Genomic DNA, 15,825 nt, shown 5'->3' on the forward strand with positions numbered 1-15,825 from the left:
CTGAAAATAATTGTATACAAAATTACTACTTCTGAAGATATACAGATATTAGTGTATAAGATAGTTAGTGACTATAATTATATGCTTTAATAAATATTTCAGCACTTGGTATTAACTCATATCCTGGTGAAACTTGAACTCAAAAAATCGGTAGTCTGCATGATGTGGTCCCCTGCTGGGACAGCGGTAAGTTTATGAATTTACAACTCTAAAATCAGATAGCATGTGTGTGTGTGTTTTCTTATAGCAAAGCCATATCGAGCTATCTGCTGAGCCCACCAAGGGGAATCGAACCCCTGATTTTAGCGTTGTAAATCCGTAGACATACTGTTGTACTAGCGGGGGTAAATCTGATAACCTGATGTGGGTTTGCTGTAAGAAACACACACCAACGCTGCATGATGTGATAAAAAAATTAACGAATCTTTCTTTTACCATAAATTGCATGTATATGCTACTAGATGGCTTCGTGTTTTCTGTCGTGTTAACATGGCGATTTTGATGAGGAAACTTCGAGGTTGGAGTTGTTAATAATCACATGATTTTAATATTGAATATTCATTTTTTCAAGGACTTTGAATACATTGTATTAGGATCGGTTAACAGGTGGAAATAGGTTTAATGCTTTAATATCGACGTATAAATTGTGATGTCGCTGGTGAATGCTGGACCATAATTTATTATATGTTTAATTTTAACCTAGCTGCTCATTCCAAGCTGTATATCATAGTTAATAATATTAATAATAATATGTAGTGAATCTTTACCTGATTGTGTCTTAGATTTGCTGTAATTTATTGTGGGACAGACTTGTATGAAAATACTCTAAAGTAATTCGGGGATAACTGTGTGCTACAGTCCTCTCGTTGAGTGTAAGGTGTACTGTGATATTAACGTGAAGCACCAGTAATACCAATAACGTTAGTTTTAAACCACGACAATGATGATAGTTTCATTCGTTTCAAATACCTAATCAGTCAAGCAGTGTGATTATTTTAAGTTTATTGCAAAAATCATACACGCTGACATATGGCAAAGTCGTTTAGTTCATTTATCATCACAGATCATATTATCAAGTAAGTTACTCCATACATTAAAATATTTTAGCTAAAGTGATATGATCCAGTAAAGGTGTTGTGAACTAATATGTTAGATAGTAATCATATGGGTGGTATGATCCAGGATATTAGATAGTAGTCTACAGGTGGTATGATCCAATTTATTAGATAGTCATACAGGTGATGTGATTCAGGATATTAGATAGTAGTCATACAGATAGTATGATCCAAGATCTTAGATTGTCATACAGGTTATATGGTCCAGGATATTAAATAGTAGTCATACAGGTTATATGGTCCAGGATATTAAATAGTAGTCATACAGGTTATATGGTCCAGGATATTAAATAGTAGTCATACAGGTTATATGGTCCAGGATATTAGATAGTAGTCATACAGGTGATGTGATCCAGGGTATAAGGTAGTAGTCATACAGGTGGTATGATCTAGGATATTAGTTGGTAGTCATACAGATGGTATGATCCAGGATATTAAATAGTAGCCATACAGGTGGTATTATCTAAAATATTAAATAGTAGTCATACATATGGTGTGATCTAGGATATTAGATAGTAGTTATACAGATGATGTGATCCAGGATATAAGGTAGTAGTCATACAGGTTGTATGATCCAGTATATTAAATAGTCATAGAGATGGTATAATCTAGGATATTAGATGGTAGTCATACAGGTGGTATGAACCAGGATATTAAATAGTAATCATACAGGTGACGTGATCCAGGATATAAAATAGTAGTCATTCACATGGTGTGATCCAGGATAGTAAATAGTGTTGTAGAATTCATATAAATAATATGGAATTTTAAAGAGATGTGATAAAAGTTAAAGTATTCAAACATTTTAAATACAAGTCATACAACTGATATGACTTTAGATAGAAATTATTCTAGTTATTTAGAAGTAAAAGAAATTGTTTCAAACTTTTTTAAACTACTAAACTTGTGTTTCTTTCTAGTAGCCTGTTGATGTTCATAAGGATACTAATCCTGCACAAATGTCCTTAAATATGTATCATTAGAATCTTGTACTAGCTTAATGTAACTTCCTGGCACAGAAGTCCAAAATTCCTGCACAGAGAACCAAAATAAAGTGAGAAGAAAATTGAGGGTTAGACAATCATAGTGGAATCTGTATTTTTGCTTTTCATCAATATCAGTACATTTCTCTTACAAAAAGAAAGTAATTTCTAAATTTTCTAATTTTCAAGAACAACTTCCCATGCTTCTCAGATTTTAAAGCAGTTTGAAAAACATTTATCTGGTCACAAAATCCATACTTTTGCATTTAAAAAAAACAACAACAAAGAACTTCAAGTTTTCTGATAGTATTATTTTATTGTTAATGGTAGGACAAATAGCTTATTAAGTTGTACCTACAGAAATATTGAATACAAGTCTAAAGAGGTTATAATGTTGTTTTGTGTCACTGATTAGGCCTTGTTTAGAACAGTGTATCAGTTCTGGACTCCTTAATTTAGTAATGGAATTGAATTTTTTAAAAGGGTTCTGAACTACTAGGGTGATATTTAGGACCTAAAGTTGTTGAATGAGGATAGGCTAACCCATTCACTGCAGATGTCACATATACAGGTTGGACTTTTAATTCTGTTCACAGTAACTATGAAGTATATGAGATTTGATTGACATCGTGAAGGGTACTAACAAGAAAGATCAAAATATGATTGACTTGTGGTTTTGTGCCTCAACAGTAACTATTGTAGGAATTTTAAAAATGAGGTCCCATATATGGCACAGCAACAGTGTACAATGAAAACTATCCACCTAGTACACATGACAGCTGTAACGAATGGGTTGAGATCACTGAAATTGTTTTGTCTTGAAGGGTCAGTAACAGTTTGAAGTGTTTAGTGCTGTTAAAGAATCAGTAGTAATAATGCATCATACTTTTCTTTATTTAATCATAAGAACCAAGAGTTGTAAGACCAGACAAGAGAAATATAATTTTTGTTAGGGTAGGAACCATTTTCAACTGAAACAGCTTTCTTTTTATTATACATATGTCCCTTCAGATATGGTGGATATACTTAATGTAACATACATAACAGAATGATTTATTTGTCCATCTTTGCTGTACAGGCCTCTGAACTGAAACTATGAAATAACTAAATTAGAATAAATAGATAATATAAAAATCTTAAAGCCAACCATTCATAGAGTTACCACACTTTTTCTTAAACTCATTTAAATTTACTACCTTCACAACAGAGATTTCAAGTGAAGACTTGGTTAATATGGGCTGGTTTTGAGTGTTTTATTGTAGTTTTAGTACAATAATAGTCTTTGGTTATCCATATATTATATAAAACAAATTTAAAATAATAGTAAAATTACCAAATTTTCAAATATTCTACTTTGATACAGTAATTTTAGAAAATATAAAATTGAATATGTTTGACTAGATGTATTTGTATAATTTTGAAATGCAGGTAGTTGATAAATGGTAGAATGCTTAACTTCACATATGTGTTTAAGGATTATATATAAATGCATGTGTTGTCTGTAATGCCACATACATTGATAAAACTACAAGTATATAAAAACATCAAGAACAATTTGTGAAAAAGCATTATTAGGTGTACCAGACTCGATACTTTGAACAGCTAGTGAAGACACTAACCATTATTAGGTGTACCAGACTCGATACTTTGAACACCTTGTGAAGACACTAACCATTATTAGGTGTACCAGACTCGATACTTTGAACACCTAGTGAAGACACTAACCATTATTAGGTGTACCAGACTCGATACTTTGAACACCTTGTGAAGACACTAACCATTATTAGGTGTACCAGACTCGATACTTTGAACACCTAATGAAGACACTAACCATTATTAGGTGTACCAGACTCGATACTTTGAACAGCTAGTGAAGACACTAACCACTGTCTTGATTACAAATATCATCTCACCTGTATCATCAGATACTGGACATTTAAAGAACATGTATGTGATATAAATAAACTTTAACACCACAACTTCATAGTGTTCTAAATATCCAGGATAAGATTGTTACAGTTGTTTCATTATACTATATATTTTTTAAACAATTAAAGTTAAATAATACCATAACTTCACTACTGTTAAACTGTTCTGAATAAGGTAATTACAGTTGTTTCATTATCCTGTTCTTTTTTTTTAATAATGAACTTTAAGTAATACCATAACTTCTATTGTTAAACTGTTCTCAATAAGATTGTTATAGTTGTCACATTATTCTGTTTTTTTCTTAAGTAATTAACTCTAATACCATAACTTCACTACTGTTAAACTGCTCTCAATAAGATTGTTACAGTTGTCACATTATTCTGTACTTTTTTATTTAATAATGAACTTTAAGTAATACCATAACTTTACTATATTTTGTATATTTTATATATATCACTATAATATTTTATTATTATATAATATTATATTATATATTTTTAAATGTTATCTAGATCAGTATAATATTTGATATATTGTATAATATTATACTATACTATAGATCGGTATAGCTTCCTGAAGATATTTGCATTCTGAAACATTAAAAAAATAACTGGTTGTTACTATACTTCAAGTGTTAACTATTGATTTACAGTTTATCACTAAACTTCAATTCTTGATAGATATGTTTGCAACTAGTTGAGTTTTAGACCAGCTTAGCATTTATCGATATGAGAGTAGAATTAGAATTGATTGATTGAGACCAGATAAGAGGAACAAAGTTTGGTACTTTTGAAACAGAAGATCTAAAAATATCCAGTATAATTCCTGAAAGTTTGTTCTACACTGTAACATGAAAGTTTGCCGAGGTGATTAGAGATAAAAGGATTCTTTCTTGAAAAGTACAATTCCATAATCCTTCAAAGCAACATAAATTAATAGGTCTAAAAATTTGTATTGAAATATTATTATCTGCAGATGATTTTCTTCTATTTTTTGTGTTTCTTTATAAGTGTGTTCATTGATTTGGAATGACTTTTTTAACTTTTGTAACTTTGTTCTAAGGTGGCATGACTTTTTATGTTGTGTCTAATGTAACTTTGTTCTAAGGTAGGATGACTTTTTATGTTGTGTCTAATGTAACTTTGTTCTAAGGTGGGATGAGTTTTTATGTTGTGTCTAATGTAACTTTGTTCTAAGGTGGGATGACTTTTTATGTTGTGTCTAATGTAACTTTGTTCTAAGGTGGGATGACTTTTTATGTTGTGTCTACATGTAACTTTGTTCTAAGATGAAATGACTTTTTATGTTGTGTCTACATGTAACTTTGTTCTAAGGTAGGATGACTTTTATGTTGTGTCTACATGTAACTTTGTTCTAAGGTAGGATGACTTTTTATGTTGTGTCTACATGTAACTTTGTTCTAAGATGAAATGACTTTTTATGTTGTGTCTACATGTAACTTTGTTCTAAGGCAGGATGACTTTTTATGTTGTGTCTACATGTAACTTTGTTCTAAGGCAGGATGACTTTTTATGTTGTGTCTACATGTAACTTTGTTCTAAGGCAGGATGACTTTTTATGTTGTGTCTACATGTAACTTTGTTCTAAGGCAGGATGACTTTTATGTTGTGTCTACATGTAACTTTGTTTTAAGGCAGGATGACTTTTTATGTTGTGTCTACATGTAACTTTGTTCTAAGGCAGGATGACTTTTTATGTTGTGTCTACATGTAACTTTGTTCTAAGGTAGGATGACTTTTTATGTTGTGTCTACATGTAACTTTGTTCTAAAGTGGGATGACTTTTTATGTTGTGTCTACATGTAACTTTGTTCTAAGGCAGGATGACTTTTTATGTTGTGTCTACATGTAACTTTGTTCTAAGGCAGGATGACTTTTTATGTTGTGTCTACATGTAACTTTGTTTTAAGGTAGGATGACTTTTTATGTTGTGTCTACATGTAACTTTGTCCTAAAGTGGGATGACTTTTATGTTGTGTCTAATGTAACTTTGTTCTTAGGTGGGATGACTTTTTATGTTTACTTACTGCTTTTCTTCTTTTTAAAGGTCAAAACATAGTCTTCTTAATTAGAAGATGGTGTTCAACAGAACAGTCATACCCCAAAATAACAACTCACTATTCAATAGTTCCAAGAGAAACAGATGAAAGATGGAAAGGTGAGGCTTTACACACTTTTAGTAAAACATATTGTAATTTAATAACAAGTGTGTGTTCAGTGTATTCTAGATACTTTTAGCAGAAAATATTGTACTTTAATAAGAAATTTGTGTTTAGTGTATTCTAGATTCTGTTAGTTTTGTTATCACTTGTATATTATATATAAAGATGGAACACTTTGGATGTCACACCTCAGTTTTGTTACCTGTTTGTTTGGTGTAGAGATGGAACAGTTTAGATACCCTAACTCAATTTTGTTACCACCTGTATGTTAGATATGTAGTTGGAACAGTTTGGATAACATAACTGAGTTTTGTTATCACCTGTATGTTAGATATGTAGGTGGAACACTTTGGATACCATAATTGAATTTTGTTAGCACCTGTATGATAGGTATATAGAAGGAACAGTTTGGATACCATAATTGTATTTTGGAGTGAATATTAAACTCCTTATGAAAACTGGGGAAATAGAATATCATTTGAATATCAGGTTAAAAGAACACCATGGCCTCCTTTCCTTAGTCCATGAACACATAAATATGGTGTTTCCAAGTAGAACTTCACAGTACTACAAAATGAACTTGACACTACAACAAAAGATAAAACAGAGAAGCATTATCAATAAAACCAACAATGATGAAATTAATAATTACTCAAGCACATCTTAATATGTGTTTAATGATTAATTTCACATAAATTCCTGAACTTATGCTAATATCTTGTATAAAATATTCTATAGTTTTTGATATTCATTCTTTCTATATTGTTTTTGTTCTGTTTAGCCATACATAAATAATATATAATATTCACATGAATTGGTAGTTACATGAAAGAATAACTCCAACAGACTTTAAATAATTTTTAAATTTTTACTTAAGTACTAAAATTTTTTTTTGTAAAACGTGTAAATTGTAATCAAATAATCCAGGTTTGTTATCATTTATATGGTAGGTATAAAGATGGAACGATTTGCAGATGAGACTGATGTAATAATTGTTGGAGGAGGTCCAGCTGGAATATCTGCAGCTATTAGGTTCAAACAACTTGCTAATGAACACGGTAAAGATTTTCGAGTGTGTCTTGTTGAAAAGGCAGCTGAAATAGGTAAGAATCATCAGGAGAAGGGTTAAATGTTTTCCTGGACATCATATAATGCATCTTGCAACTCTGTTAAGGAGTATGAATACTGTGTTGTTATTGATCAATTGAAAATATTGTTTAAAGTTTTTAACAGTAGATTTTTAAATATTAAATTGATTTAACATCTAGTCTGGTCAGAATTAATCATATATGTACCTAGCACTGACCAGAGATAATTAATTAAATATAATATTGAAACCATACTACTTACAATGACCAAACTATATTCCTTATAGTTATTGAACTATATTACATTTAATGATCAAACTATATTCCTTATAGTTATTGAACTATATTACATTTAATGATCAAACTATACTACTTCTATTTATCAAACTATCTTACTTATAATTATGGAACTATATTACTTGTAATGATCAAAGTATGCTATTTGTAAAGATCAAAACGTATTATTTACAGTGATTAAACTATATTTATTAAATGATCAAACTATAGTACATACACTGGTTGAACTATATTACTTTAAAGCAAAATTGCCTGGTTTTTCTTGGGTTATCAGCTTGATATATTCTGGATGACTGTCAATCTGTATATTCTGAAACTAATTTAACCTAAAAAGAAAAAGAGTCAAAAGCATTTTAAACATTTTACCAGAAATATAAAACACAGATATGAAGTGTGATTTTGTTTGATAGTTTGCCCCATTAAAATATGCTCACACAGTTGTGGATAAGTAATATAATGCCCAGGTGTACACCCTCAGGGTCCACTTAATATTTTGTAATACAAGAAACCACTTCCTATCTATGTGATTCTTTTGTAGCTTGCCTTAATACAAATATTCACATGCACATAGATAAATAACAATTCCCAGGTGCACACCCACAGCGTCCTCTTAGTAAGGGTGCAGAACTTCATATTTCTGGGTTCTTTCTTCTTGGAGTTATATTGATCAGAGACAGATCTACAAACATTGTCTTTTATTATCATATATAGAAATAACAGACAGACAGAAAGACACGTGTCTGTGCAGGTGTGACCAACATAGCCCCAAACTGGATATTATTGCAAGTTAGCAAAAGAATTAATATCGTAAAGAAATGTGACCACAATTGCTCCAAGAAGAAAGAACCTAGAAACCTGAAATTTTGCACCCGTACTAAGCAGGCCCCGAGGGTATGCACCTGAGTATTATCCATGTGAGTCGCACACATGCACATTTTTTGAATTCGACAAAATAGTAGAAAACCATGTAAAAGAGATGTGTTTCCTTATGTAACAACTTCTAATACATAGAAAAGCCAGTGCATTTTGTAATAGTGTGTTTTAACAATGGCTTTTATATCATGTTGCTTAGCAACAAAAGTATGTGAATTATGCTTTTATGTTAAAATGGGTTCAGAATACACACACTATAAACCTAATAGTCTGAACAAAACTGGATACATTTACTAGTTACTTGTATTGATTGAACTTCATTACTTGTAATGATCAAAATAAAATATTACTTATAATGAACACACTACATTACTTATGATCAAACTATATTTATTATTAATGATAAAAATGTGTTACTTATAATGTTAAATTATATTATTTACAAATATCTTAAAATTTTCTTATATTATGTAGGTGGTCACATTTTGTCTGGAGCTTGTCTTGAACCTCATGCTCTGGATGAACTGATTCCAGACTGGAAGGAGAAAGGGGTAAACTGATTTAGCTACTAAAACTTTAAAAGTTTAAGTACAAATAATTCCCTTTCAAGATCATGCTTGAAGCAGAAAGAAGACAGGCCTTAACAAATATTTTAAGATCTAGAAACCAGCCCATAAACTTACAAGCCAGGTCTAATATAGAAAAGCTATGGAATATATTTGGAGTTATTTGTATGAAACATAGAGTTTTACACAATAAAAAGGGTTCACTAATAAACTTTATTACATATTAAACTTAAGTATGTAATACTCAATCCATCTATTTCTTAAAACACCTTTTGTGGCCATGCACGTGTGTAGAGGTTTTCTAACTGAAATACAAACAATCTACAACTTTACAAGCATCTTCCAGTGATGGTCCATTCACACTAATAATCATCAAGTCTTTCAAACTACTTCAACTGATGATCTCACTTTGCTTTAAAGAGATTCATCAAGGTAAATCCTCCTCCTCAACAAACACTGATGTAGAATACGAGCTCCCAAAGAAATCACTTTTTGTTAGATAGAACTATTCAAAGGTTCACTGAAATTCATTCCATTCCCAATAAATTTTAATTCACGCCACACATGCAAGAAAATTCTCTGTTGACCAGATAACAGTGTGAGAAACTGTAGAATACCTGTCAATACTGGTAGCACTGTTCATTAGTTTATACTCACCATCTTCAACCAAGTTGTTACTGGTAGCATTGTTCATTAGTTTATACTCACCATCTTCAACCAAGTTGTTACTAGTAGCAATGTTCATTAGTTTATACTCACCATCTTCAACCGAGTTGTTACTGGTATCACTGTTCATTAGTTTATACTCACCATCTTCAACCAAGTTGTTACTAGTAGCACTGTTCATTAGTTTATACTCACCATCTTCAACCAAGTTGTTACTAGTAGCACTGTTCATTAGTTTATACTCACCATCTTCAACCAAGTTGTTACTAGTAGCACTGTTCATTAGTTTATACTCACCATCTTCAACCAAGTTGTTACTAGTAGCATTGTTCATTAGTTTATACTCACCATCTTCCACCAAGTTGTTACTGGTAGCATTGTTTATTAGTTTATACTCACCATCTTCAACCAAGTTGTTACTGGTAGCATTGTTCATTAGTTTATACTCACCATCTTCAACCAAGTTGTTACTAGTAGCACTGTTCATTAGTTTATACTCACCATCTTCAACCAAGTTGTTACTGGCATCATTGTTCATTAGCTAATGTTCACCATCTTCGACCAAGTTGTTACTGGCAGCATTGTTCATTAGCTAATGCTCACCATCTTCCACCAAGTTGTTACTGGTAGCACTGTTCATTAGTTTATACTCACCATCTTCAACCAAGTTGTTACTGGTAGCACTGTTCGTTAGTTTATACTCACCATCTTCAACCAAGTTGTTACTGGTAGCACTGTTCATTAGTTTATACTCACCATCTTTGACCAAGTTGTTACTGGTAGCATTGTTCATTAGCTAATACTCACCATCTTTGACCAAGTTGTTACTGGTAGCATTGTTCATTAGTTTATACTCACCATCTTTGACCAAGTTGTTACTGGTAGCATTGTTCATTAGTTTATACTCACCATCTTCCACCAAGTTGTTACTGGTAGCACTGTTCATTAGTTTATACTCACCATCTTCAACCAAGTTGTTACTAGTAGCACTGTTCATTAGTTTATACTCACCATCTTCAACCAAGTTGTTACTAGTAGCACTGTTCATTAGTTTATACTCACCATCTTCCACCAAGTTGTTACTAGTAGCATTGTTTATTAGTTTATACTCACCATCTTCAACCAAGTTGTTACTGGAAGCATTGTTCATTAGTTTATACTCACCATCTTCAACCAAGTTGTTACTAGTAGTATTGTTTATTAGTTTATACTCACCATCTTCAACCAAGTTGTTACTGGTAGCATTGTTCATTAGTTTATACTCACCATCTTCAACCAAGTTGTTACTAGTAGCACTGTTCATTAGTTTATACTCACCATCTTCAACCAAGTTGTTACTGGAAGCATTGTTCATTAGTTTATACTCACCATCTTCAACCAAGTTGTTACTGGTAGCACTGTTCGTTAGTTTATACTCACCATCTTCAACCAAGTTGTTACTAGTAGTATTGTTTATTAGTTTATACTCACCATCTTCAACCAAGTTGTTACTGGTAGCATTGTTTATTAGTTTATACTCACCATCTTCAACCAAGTTGTTACTGGTATCACTGTTCATTAGTTTATACTCACCATCTTCAACCAAGTTGTTACTAGTAGCACTGTTCATTAGTTTATACTCACCATCTTCCACCAAGTTGTTACTAGTAGCACTGTTCGTTAGTTTATACTCACCATCTTCAACCAAGTTGTTACTAGTATCACTGTTCATTAGTTTATACTCACCATCTTCAACCAAGTTGTTACTGGTAGCACTGTTCATTAGTTTATACTCACCATCTTCAACCAAGTTGTTACTGGTAGCATTGTTTATTAGTTTATACTCACCATCTTCCACCAAGTTGTTACTAGTAGCATTGTTCATTAGTTTATACTCACCATCTTCAACCAAGTTGTTACTGGTAGCACTGTTCATTAGTTTATACTCACCATCTTCAACCAAGTTGTTACTGGTAGCATTGTTTATTAGTTTATACTCACCATCTTCAACCAAGTTGTTACTGGTAGCACTGTTCATTAGTTTATACTCACCATCTTTGACCAAGTTGTTACTAGTAGCACTGTTCATTAGTTTATACTCACCATCTTTGACCAAATTGTTACTAGTAGCACTGTTCATTAGTTTATACTCACCATCTTTGACCAAGTTGTTACTAGTAGCATTGTTTATTAGCTAATACTCACCATCTTTGACCAAGTTGTTACTAGTAGCATTGTTTATTAGCTAATACTCACCATCTTCAACCAAGTTGTTACTGGTAGCATTGTTCATTAGCTAATATTCACCATCTTCAACCAAGTTGTTACTGGCAGCATTGTTCATTAGCTGATGTTCACCATCTTCCACCAAGTTGTTAATAGTAGCATTGTTCATTAGCTAATGCTCACCATCTTCCACCAAGTTGTTACTGGCATCATTGTTCATTAGCTAATGTTTACCATCTTCGACCAAGTTGTTACTGGCAGCATTGTTCATTAGCTAATGCTCACCATCTTCCACCAAGTTGTTACTGCCATCATTGTTCATTAGCTAATGCTCACCATCTTCCACCAAGTTGTTACTGGCATCATTGTTCATTAGCTAATGTTCACCATCTTCGACCAAGTTGTTACTGGCAGCATTGTTCATTAGCTAATGCTCACCATCTTCCACCAAGTTGTTACTGCCATCATTGTTCATTAGCTAATGTTCACCATCTTCCACCAAGTTGTTACTGGCATTGTTGTTCATTAGCTAATACCATCTTACACCAAGTTGTTTTTTTTGTGCTTAATATCTTTGCAATTCTGTAAAAATGCCATCCAGAGAAGAGTTCTAATAACTGTTTTTTTTTTCTCACAATAAACTGATACAGTATCTTACACATATAATATATTAGTACAAGAAAACATATAGTGGTATTGAAACAAAAAGAACAACTTCATAACTGCACTAAATAAACTAAATGCACAGATAGCTCTCGAGTAGCTTTGTGTGAAATTCAAAAAAAAAAATCTAAAAGAAAATGTACCATATAAACACTAACCTTCTGGAACTACAGAAGCACTTTCTGTACCAACATCCTCAAAGTGCAACACAACACATTTACAGTCCTTCACTACATCAGCTAAATAAACAATGGAGCTAGCCACCTACCTCATTGTATGAAGGTACTTAAACTGTAGGAGCTAGTCCTGTACACCTTCTGTCACTAGATATTGTATGGAGGTACTGAAACTGTAGGATCTGGTTCTTTAAACCTTTTGTCACTACATTCTGTATGAAGGTACTGAAACTATAGGATCTGGTCCAGCACACCTTTTGTCACTACTGTATGAAGGTACTGAAACTGTAGGAGCTAGTCCTGTACACCTTCTGTCACTAGATACTGTATGAAGGTACTGAAACTGTAGCATCTGGTCCAGCACACCTTCTGCCACTAGGTACTGTATGGAGGTACTGAAACTGTAGGAGCTAGTCCTGTACACCTTCTGTCACTAGGTACTGTATGAAGGTACTGAAACTGTAGGATCTATGCACAGATCACTTATGTTTAACCTGTTTGCAGTAGATATTCAAATTAATTAAATGACCAGTTTTCTGTGCTAATTGATTTTGTCCACTGGTCATGCTGGCTGTTTTGTTCTAAGAAGCTTATTTGAAAATAGTGCCAGTGTACAAGATTATGTTTATCCAATTAATTTTCAACAGCTTGTAATTCTTCTTCTGCAGTAACACACTCAAGAGGAATGACAGAGAATTTTACCTTGATGTATGGTACTGGTTCCTCAGTCTAATGCTTGATGCATTGAGCAGCAAACTCACACAAATCTGATTCTTCATTTCTGAAATTTAGTCATTCCTCAAAACATGTGACATAGGTTTCTGACATCTTTTCCTCTTTGTTGTATTCATGTCTTACTTCAGTCCGTAATTTATCTACCATGAAGCCCAAGTAGTACTAGTATCTTTGTAGTAACCCAAGTAGTACTAGTATCTTTGTAGTAATTCAAGTAGTAGTAGCACCTTTGATGTAATCCAAGTTGTACTAGCACCTTTGATGTAATCCAAGTTGTACTAGTATCTCTGTAGTAACTCAGGTAGTACTAGTATCTTTGTAGTAACCCAAGTTGTACTAGTATCTTTGTAGTAACCCAGGTAGTACTAGTACCTTTTGTGGTAACCCAAGTAGTACTAATATCTTTGTAGTAATCCAAATTCTACTAGTACAAGTAATCCAAATGGTAGTAGCATCTATGTTGTAATCCAAGTTGTGTTAGTGTCATCATGAATATTATATTTGGGAATGCACGAGTTCAAGAAGTCAGTTTAACACAATAAATATGACACACCTTGGTGGCTGAGGGTAAAGAAACAAGAAAAAGAATTAACATTTTATTGTGTTTTAGAATAAAGTACTTGTTTCTACCATAATCAAGCATTATTAATGTTGTTTTAGCTCTGCTGTGTTTTATATGCTGAAGACTGATTTATAACTATATCACTAGATTAAATAAACAACTCGCATCCTTATAAGAACGTGTCTGTGAGTTGAAACATACCTAAATATATAACAAAGTGAGTGGTTTTGAAAATCAAACACTTAGTATATTCCAGGCTCCACTCAACACTCCAGTGAAGGAAGATATGTTTGGGCTTCTAACAAAGACACACAGAATACCTATTCCAATTTTTAAAGGTAAGATAGAATATTGACTTTGAATGTTTTCTGTAAAACACACTTTTGAACACACATCACCAATTTCAGTTTTAAAAGGCAACATATATATAACATAACTAACATCGTCTATAATATTTTGTGAGTATTATAGTGTATAACAATTGTATTGATTTTGAACTACTACCCATCAGGTCTTCCGATGTATAACCATGGTAACTACTTAGTCCGATTAGGTAACGTTGTTCGTTGGCTTGGTGAACAAGCTGAAGAGTTGGGTGTTGAAATATACCCAGGCTATGCTGCTAGTGAGGTATGTTGTAGACTACATTATAGTAATGTAATCTTGCAGGCACTGTTGTTTAAGATCATTGATATTGTAAAGTGGATATCTTATGTTCTCTTCAAACAATGAAATATATTACAATAACAACACTTTCCTCTGGTTCTTAAGTGAAATCAAGAATATGGAGATTATTTTGGATGAATAAATAAATATGCATTGTTACTAACTGGGACAGTCTTGTTAAAATCTTTCCGTATAATCAAATGTACATTGTTACTAACTAGAACAGTCTTGTAAAAATCTTTTTGTATAACTAAATGTACATTGTTACTAACTCGAACATTCTTAAAATATTTCTCTATAACTACCCCTCGATGTGGATTCTAGTACATGGTGAGAGGACCTCCCAGAGAAGGTTTTGTTATTTCAGTTTAGCTTATGTGGGATCTAAACAGCCACCTGCGTGTTTACTGTGTGTGGTGACCCGTGAAGGGGAGGAGAGATCGTGGTGGTTGAGGGGTCTAACTCCAACACACCACTTTGGCCTTGGATTCCTGTAGACAGGTGGCCTAAACAAGTGTAATGGGCATTATGTCTGATACTGGTGTTCAGGTATAGTGCTCATGAAACCCTGGCATCACTGCAGTGACCTTATATGGCACTGTAGTGCGTCCCATCATAAGGTTCCATGGTGGGTGGGCACCAAAGTAGTCTTTTTTTATTATGGATACCCCTAAAAAAATACACAAGCATGACAGCATAGAGAAAAATCTGACTACCGGCAAATGACTGCACATTGATGACTGTACGGTTAAACTCACAACTTGAATCTGTCCTGCAGTTTTTATTGATACATTCTTTAACTGAAAATCCCTTAGGGCAGATTTCTCCATCTTTTATTCAGAAGAGTTTAGAAGGGCTTGCTGGCTCACCTAAATCAGTAAAAAATTACAGTCTGGTAATATTTTAGTCGACATATCTTCATCACAATGTTCCAAACTCCTCTTGAAGTTGAAGGCCATTGGGGACATACCCATTGAGGTTACTCCTCATTCTACTTTGAATTCTTCCAGAGGAGTTAAAGTTGAGAGTGTCATTCCAGTGTCAGAGATCCTCACAGGTTTCACCAGCCAACGCGTTACAGCTGTGTGCCGAAGTTTTACTCGTAGAGATGGGATTATG

The 15,825-nt window shown here is 33.0% G+C and overlaps 1 protein-coding gene across 6 annotated transcripts in view; it reads left to right on the forward strand.

The window, feature by feature from the left end:
- Positions 1–430: 430 nt before the first annotated feature.
- LOC143245414 (electron transfer flavoprotein-ubiquinone oxidoreductase, mitochondrial-like) overlaps positions 431–15,825 on the forward strand; it is a 52,346-nt gene continuing 36,951 nt past the window's right edge. For 4 of the 6 annotated variants that reach the window (XM_076491741.1, XM_076491742.1, XM_076491744.1 and 1 more), the window contains exons 1-6: positions 431–517; positions 6,095–6,205; positions 7,160–7,312; positions 8,942–9,018; positions 14,297–14,378; positions 14,552–14,670. In XM_076491741.1, the coding sequence (XP_076347856.1) occupies positions 490–517; positions 6,095–6,205; positions 7,160–7,312; positions 8,942–9,018; positions 14,297–14,378; positions 14,552–14,670 (570 nt within the window). In that variant the 5' untranslated portion in view covers positions 431–489. Of the gene's footprint in view, positions 518–621; positions 1,077–4,862; positions 4,894–6,094; positions 6,206–7,159; positions 7,313–8,941; positions 9,019–14,296; positions 14,379–14,551; positions 14,671–15,825 lie in introns of those variants that run through there. The other 2 variants (XM_076491745.1, XM_076491743.1) reach the window with 2 other exon arrangements.

This window comes from Tachypleus tridentatus, chromosome 2 (genome assembly GCF_004210375.1).
Source record: "Tachypleus tridentatus isolate NWPU-2018 chromosome 2, ASM421037v1, whole genome shotgun sequence".
In the NCBI taxonomy this organism is placed as follows: Eukaryota; Metazoa; Arthropoda; class Merostomata; order Xiphosura; family Limulidae; genus Tachypleus; species Tachypleus tridentatus.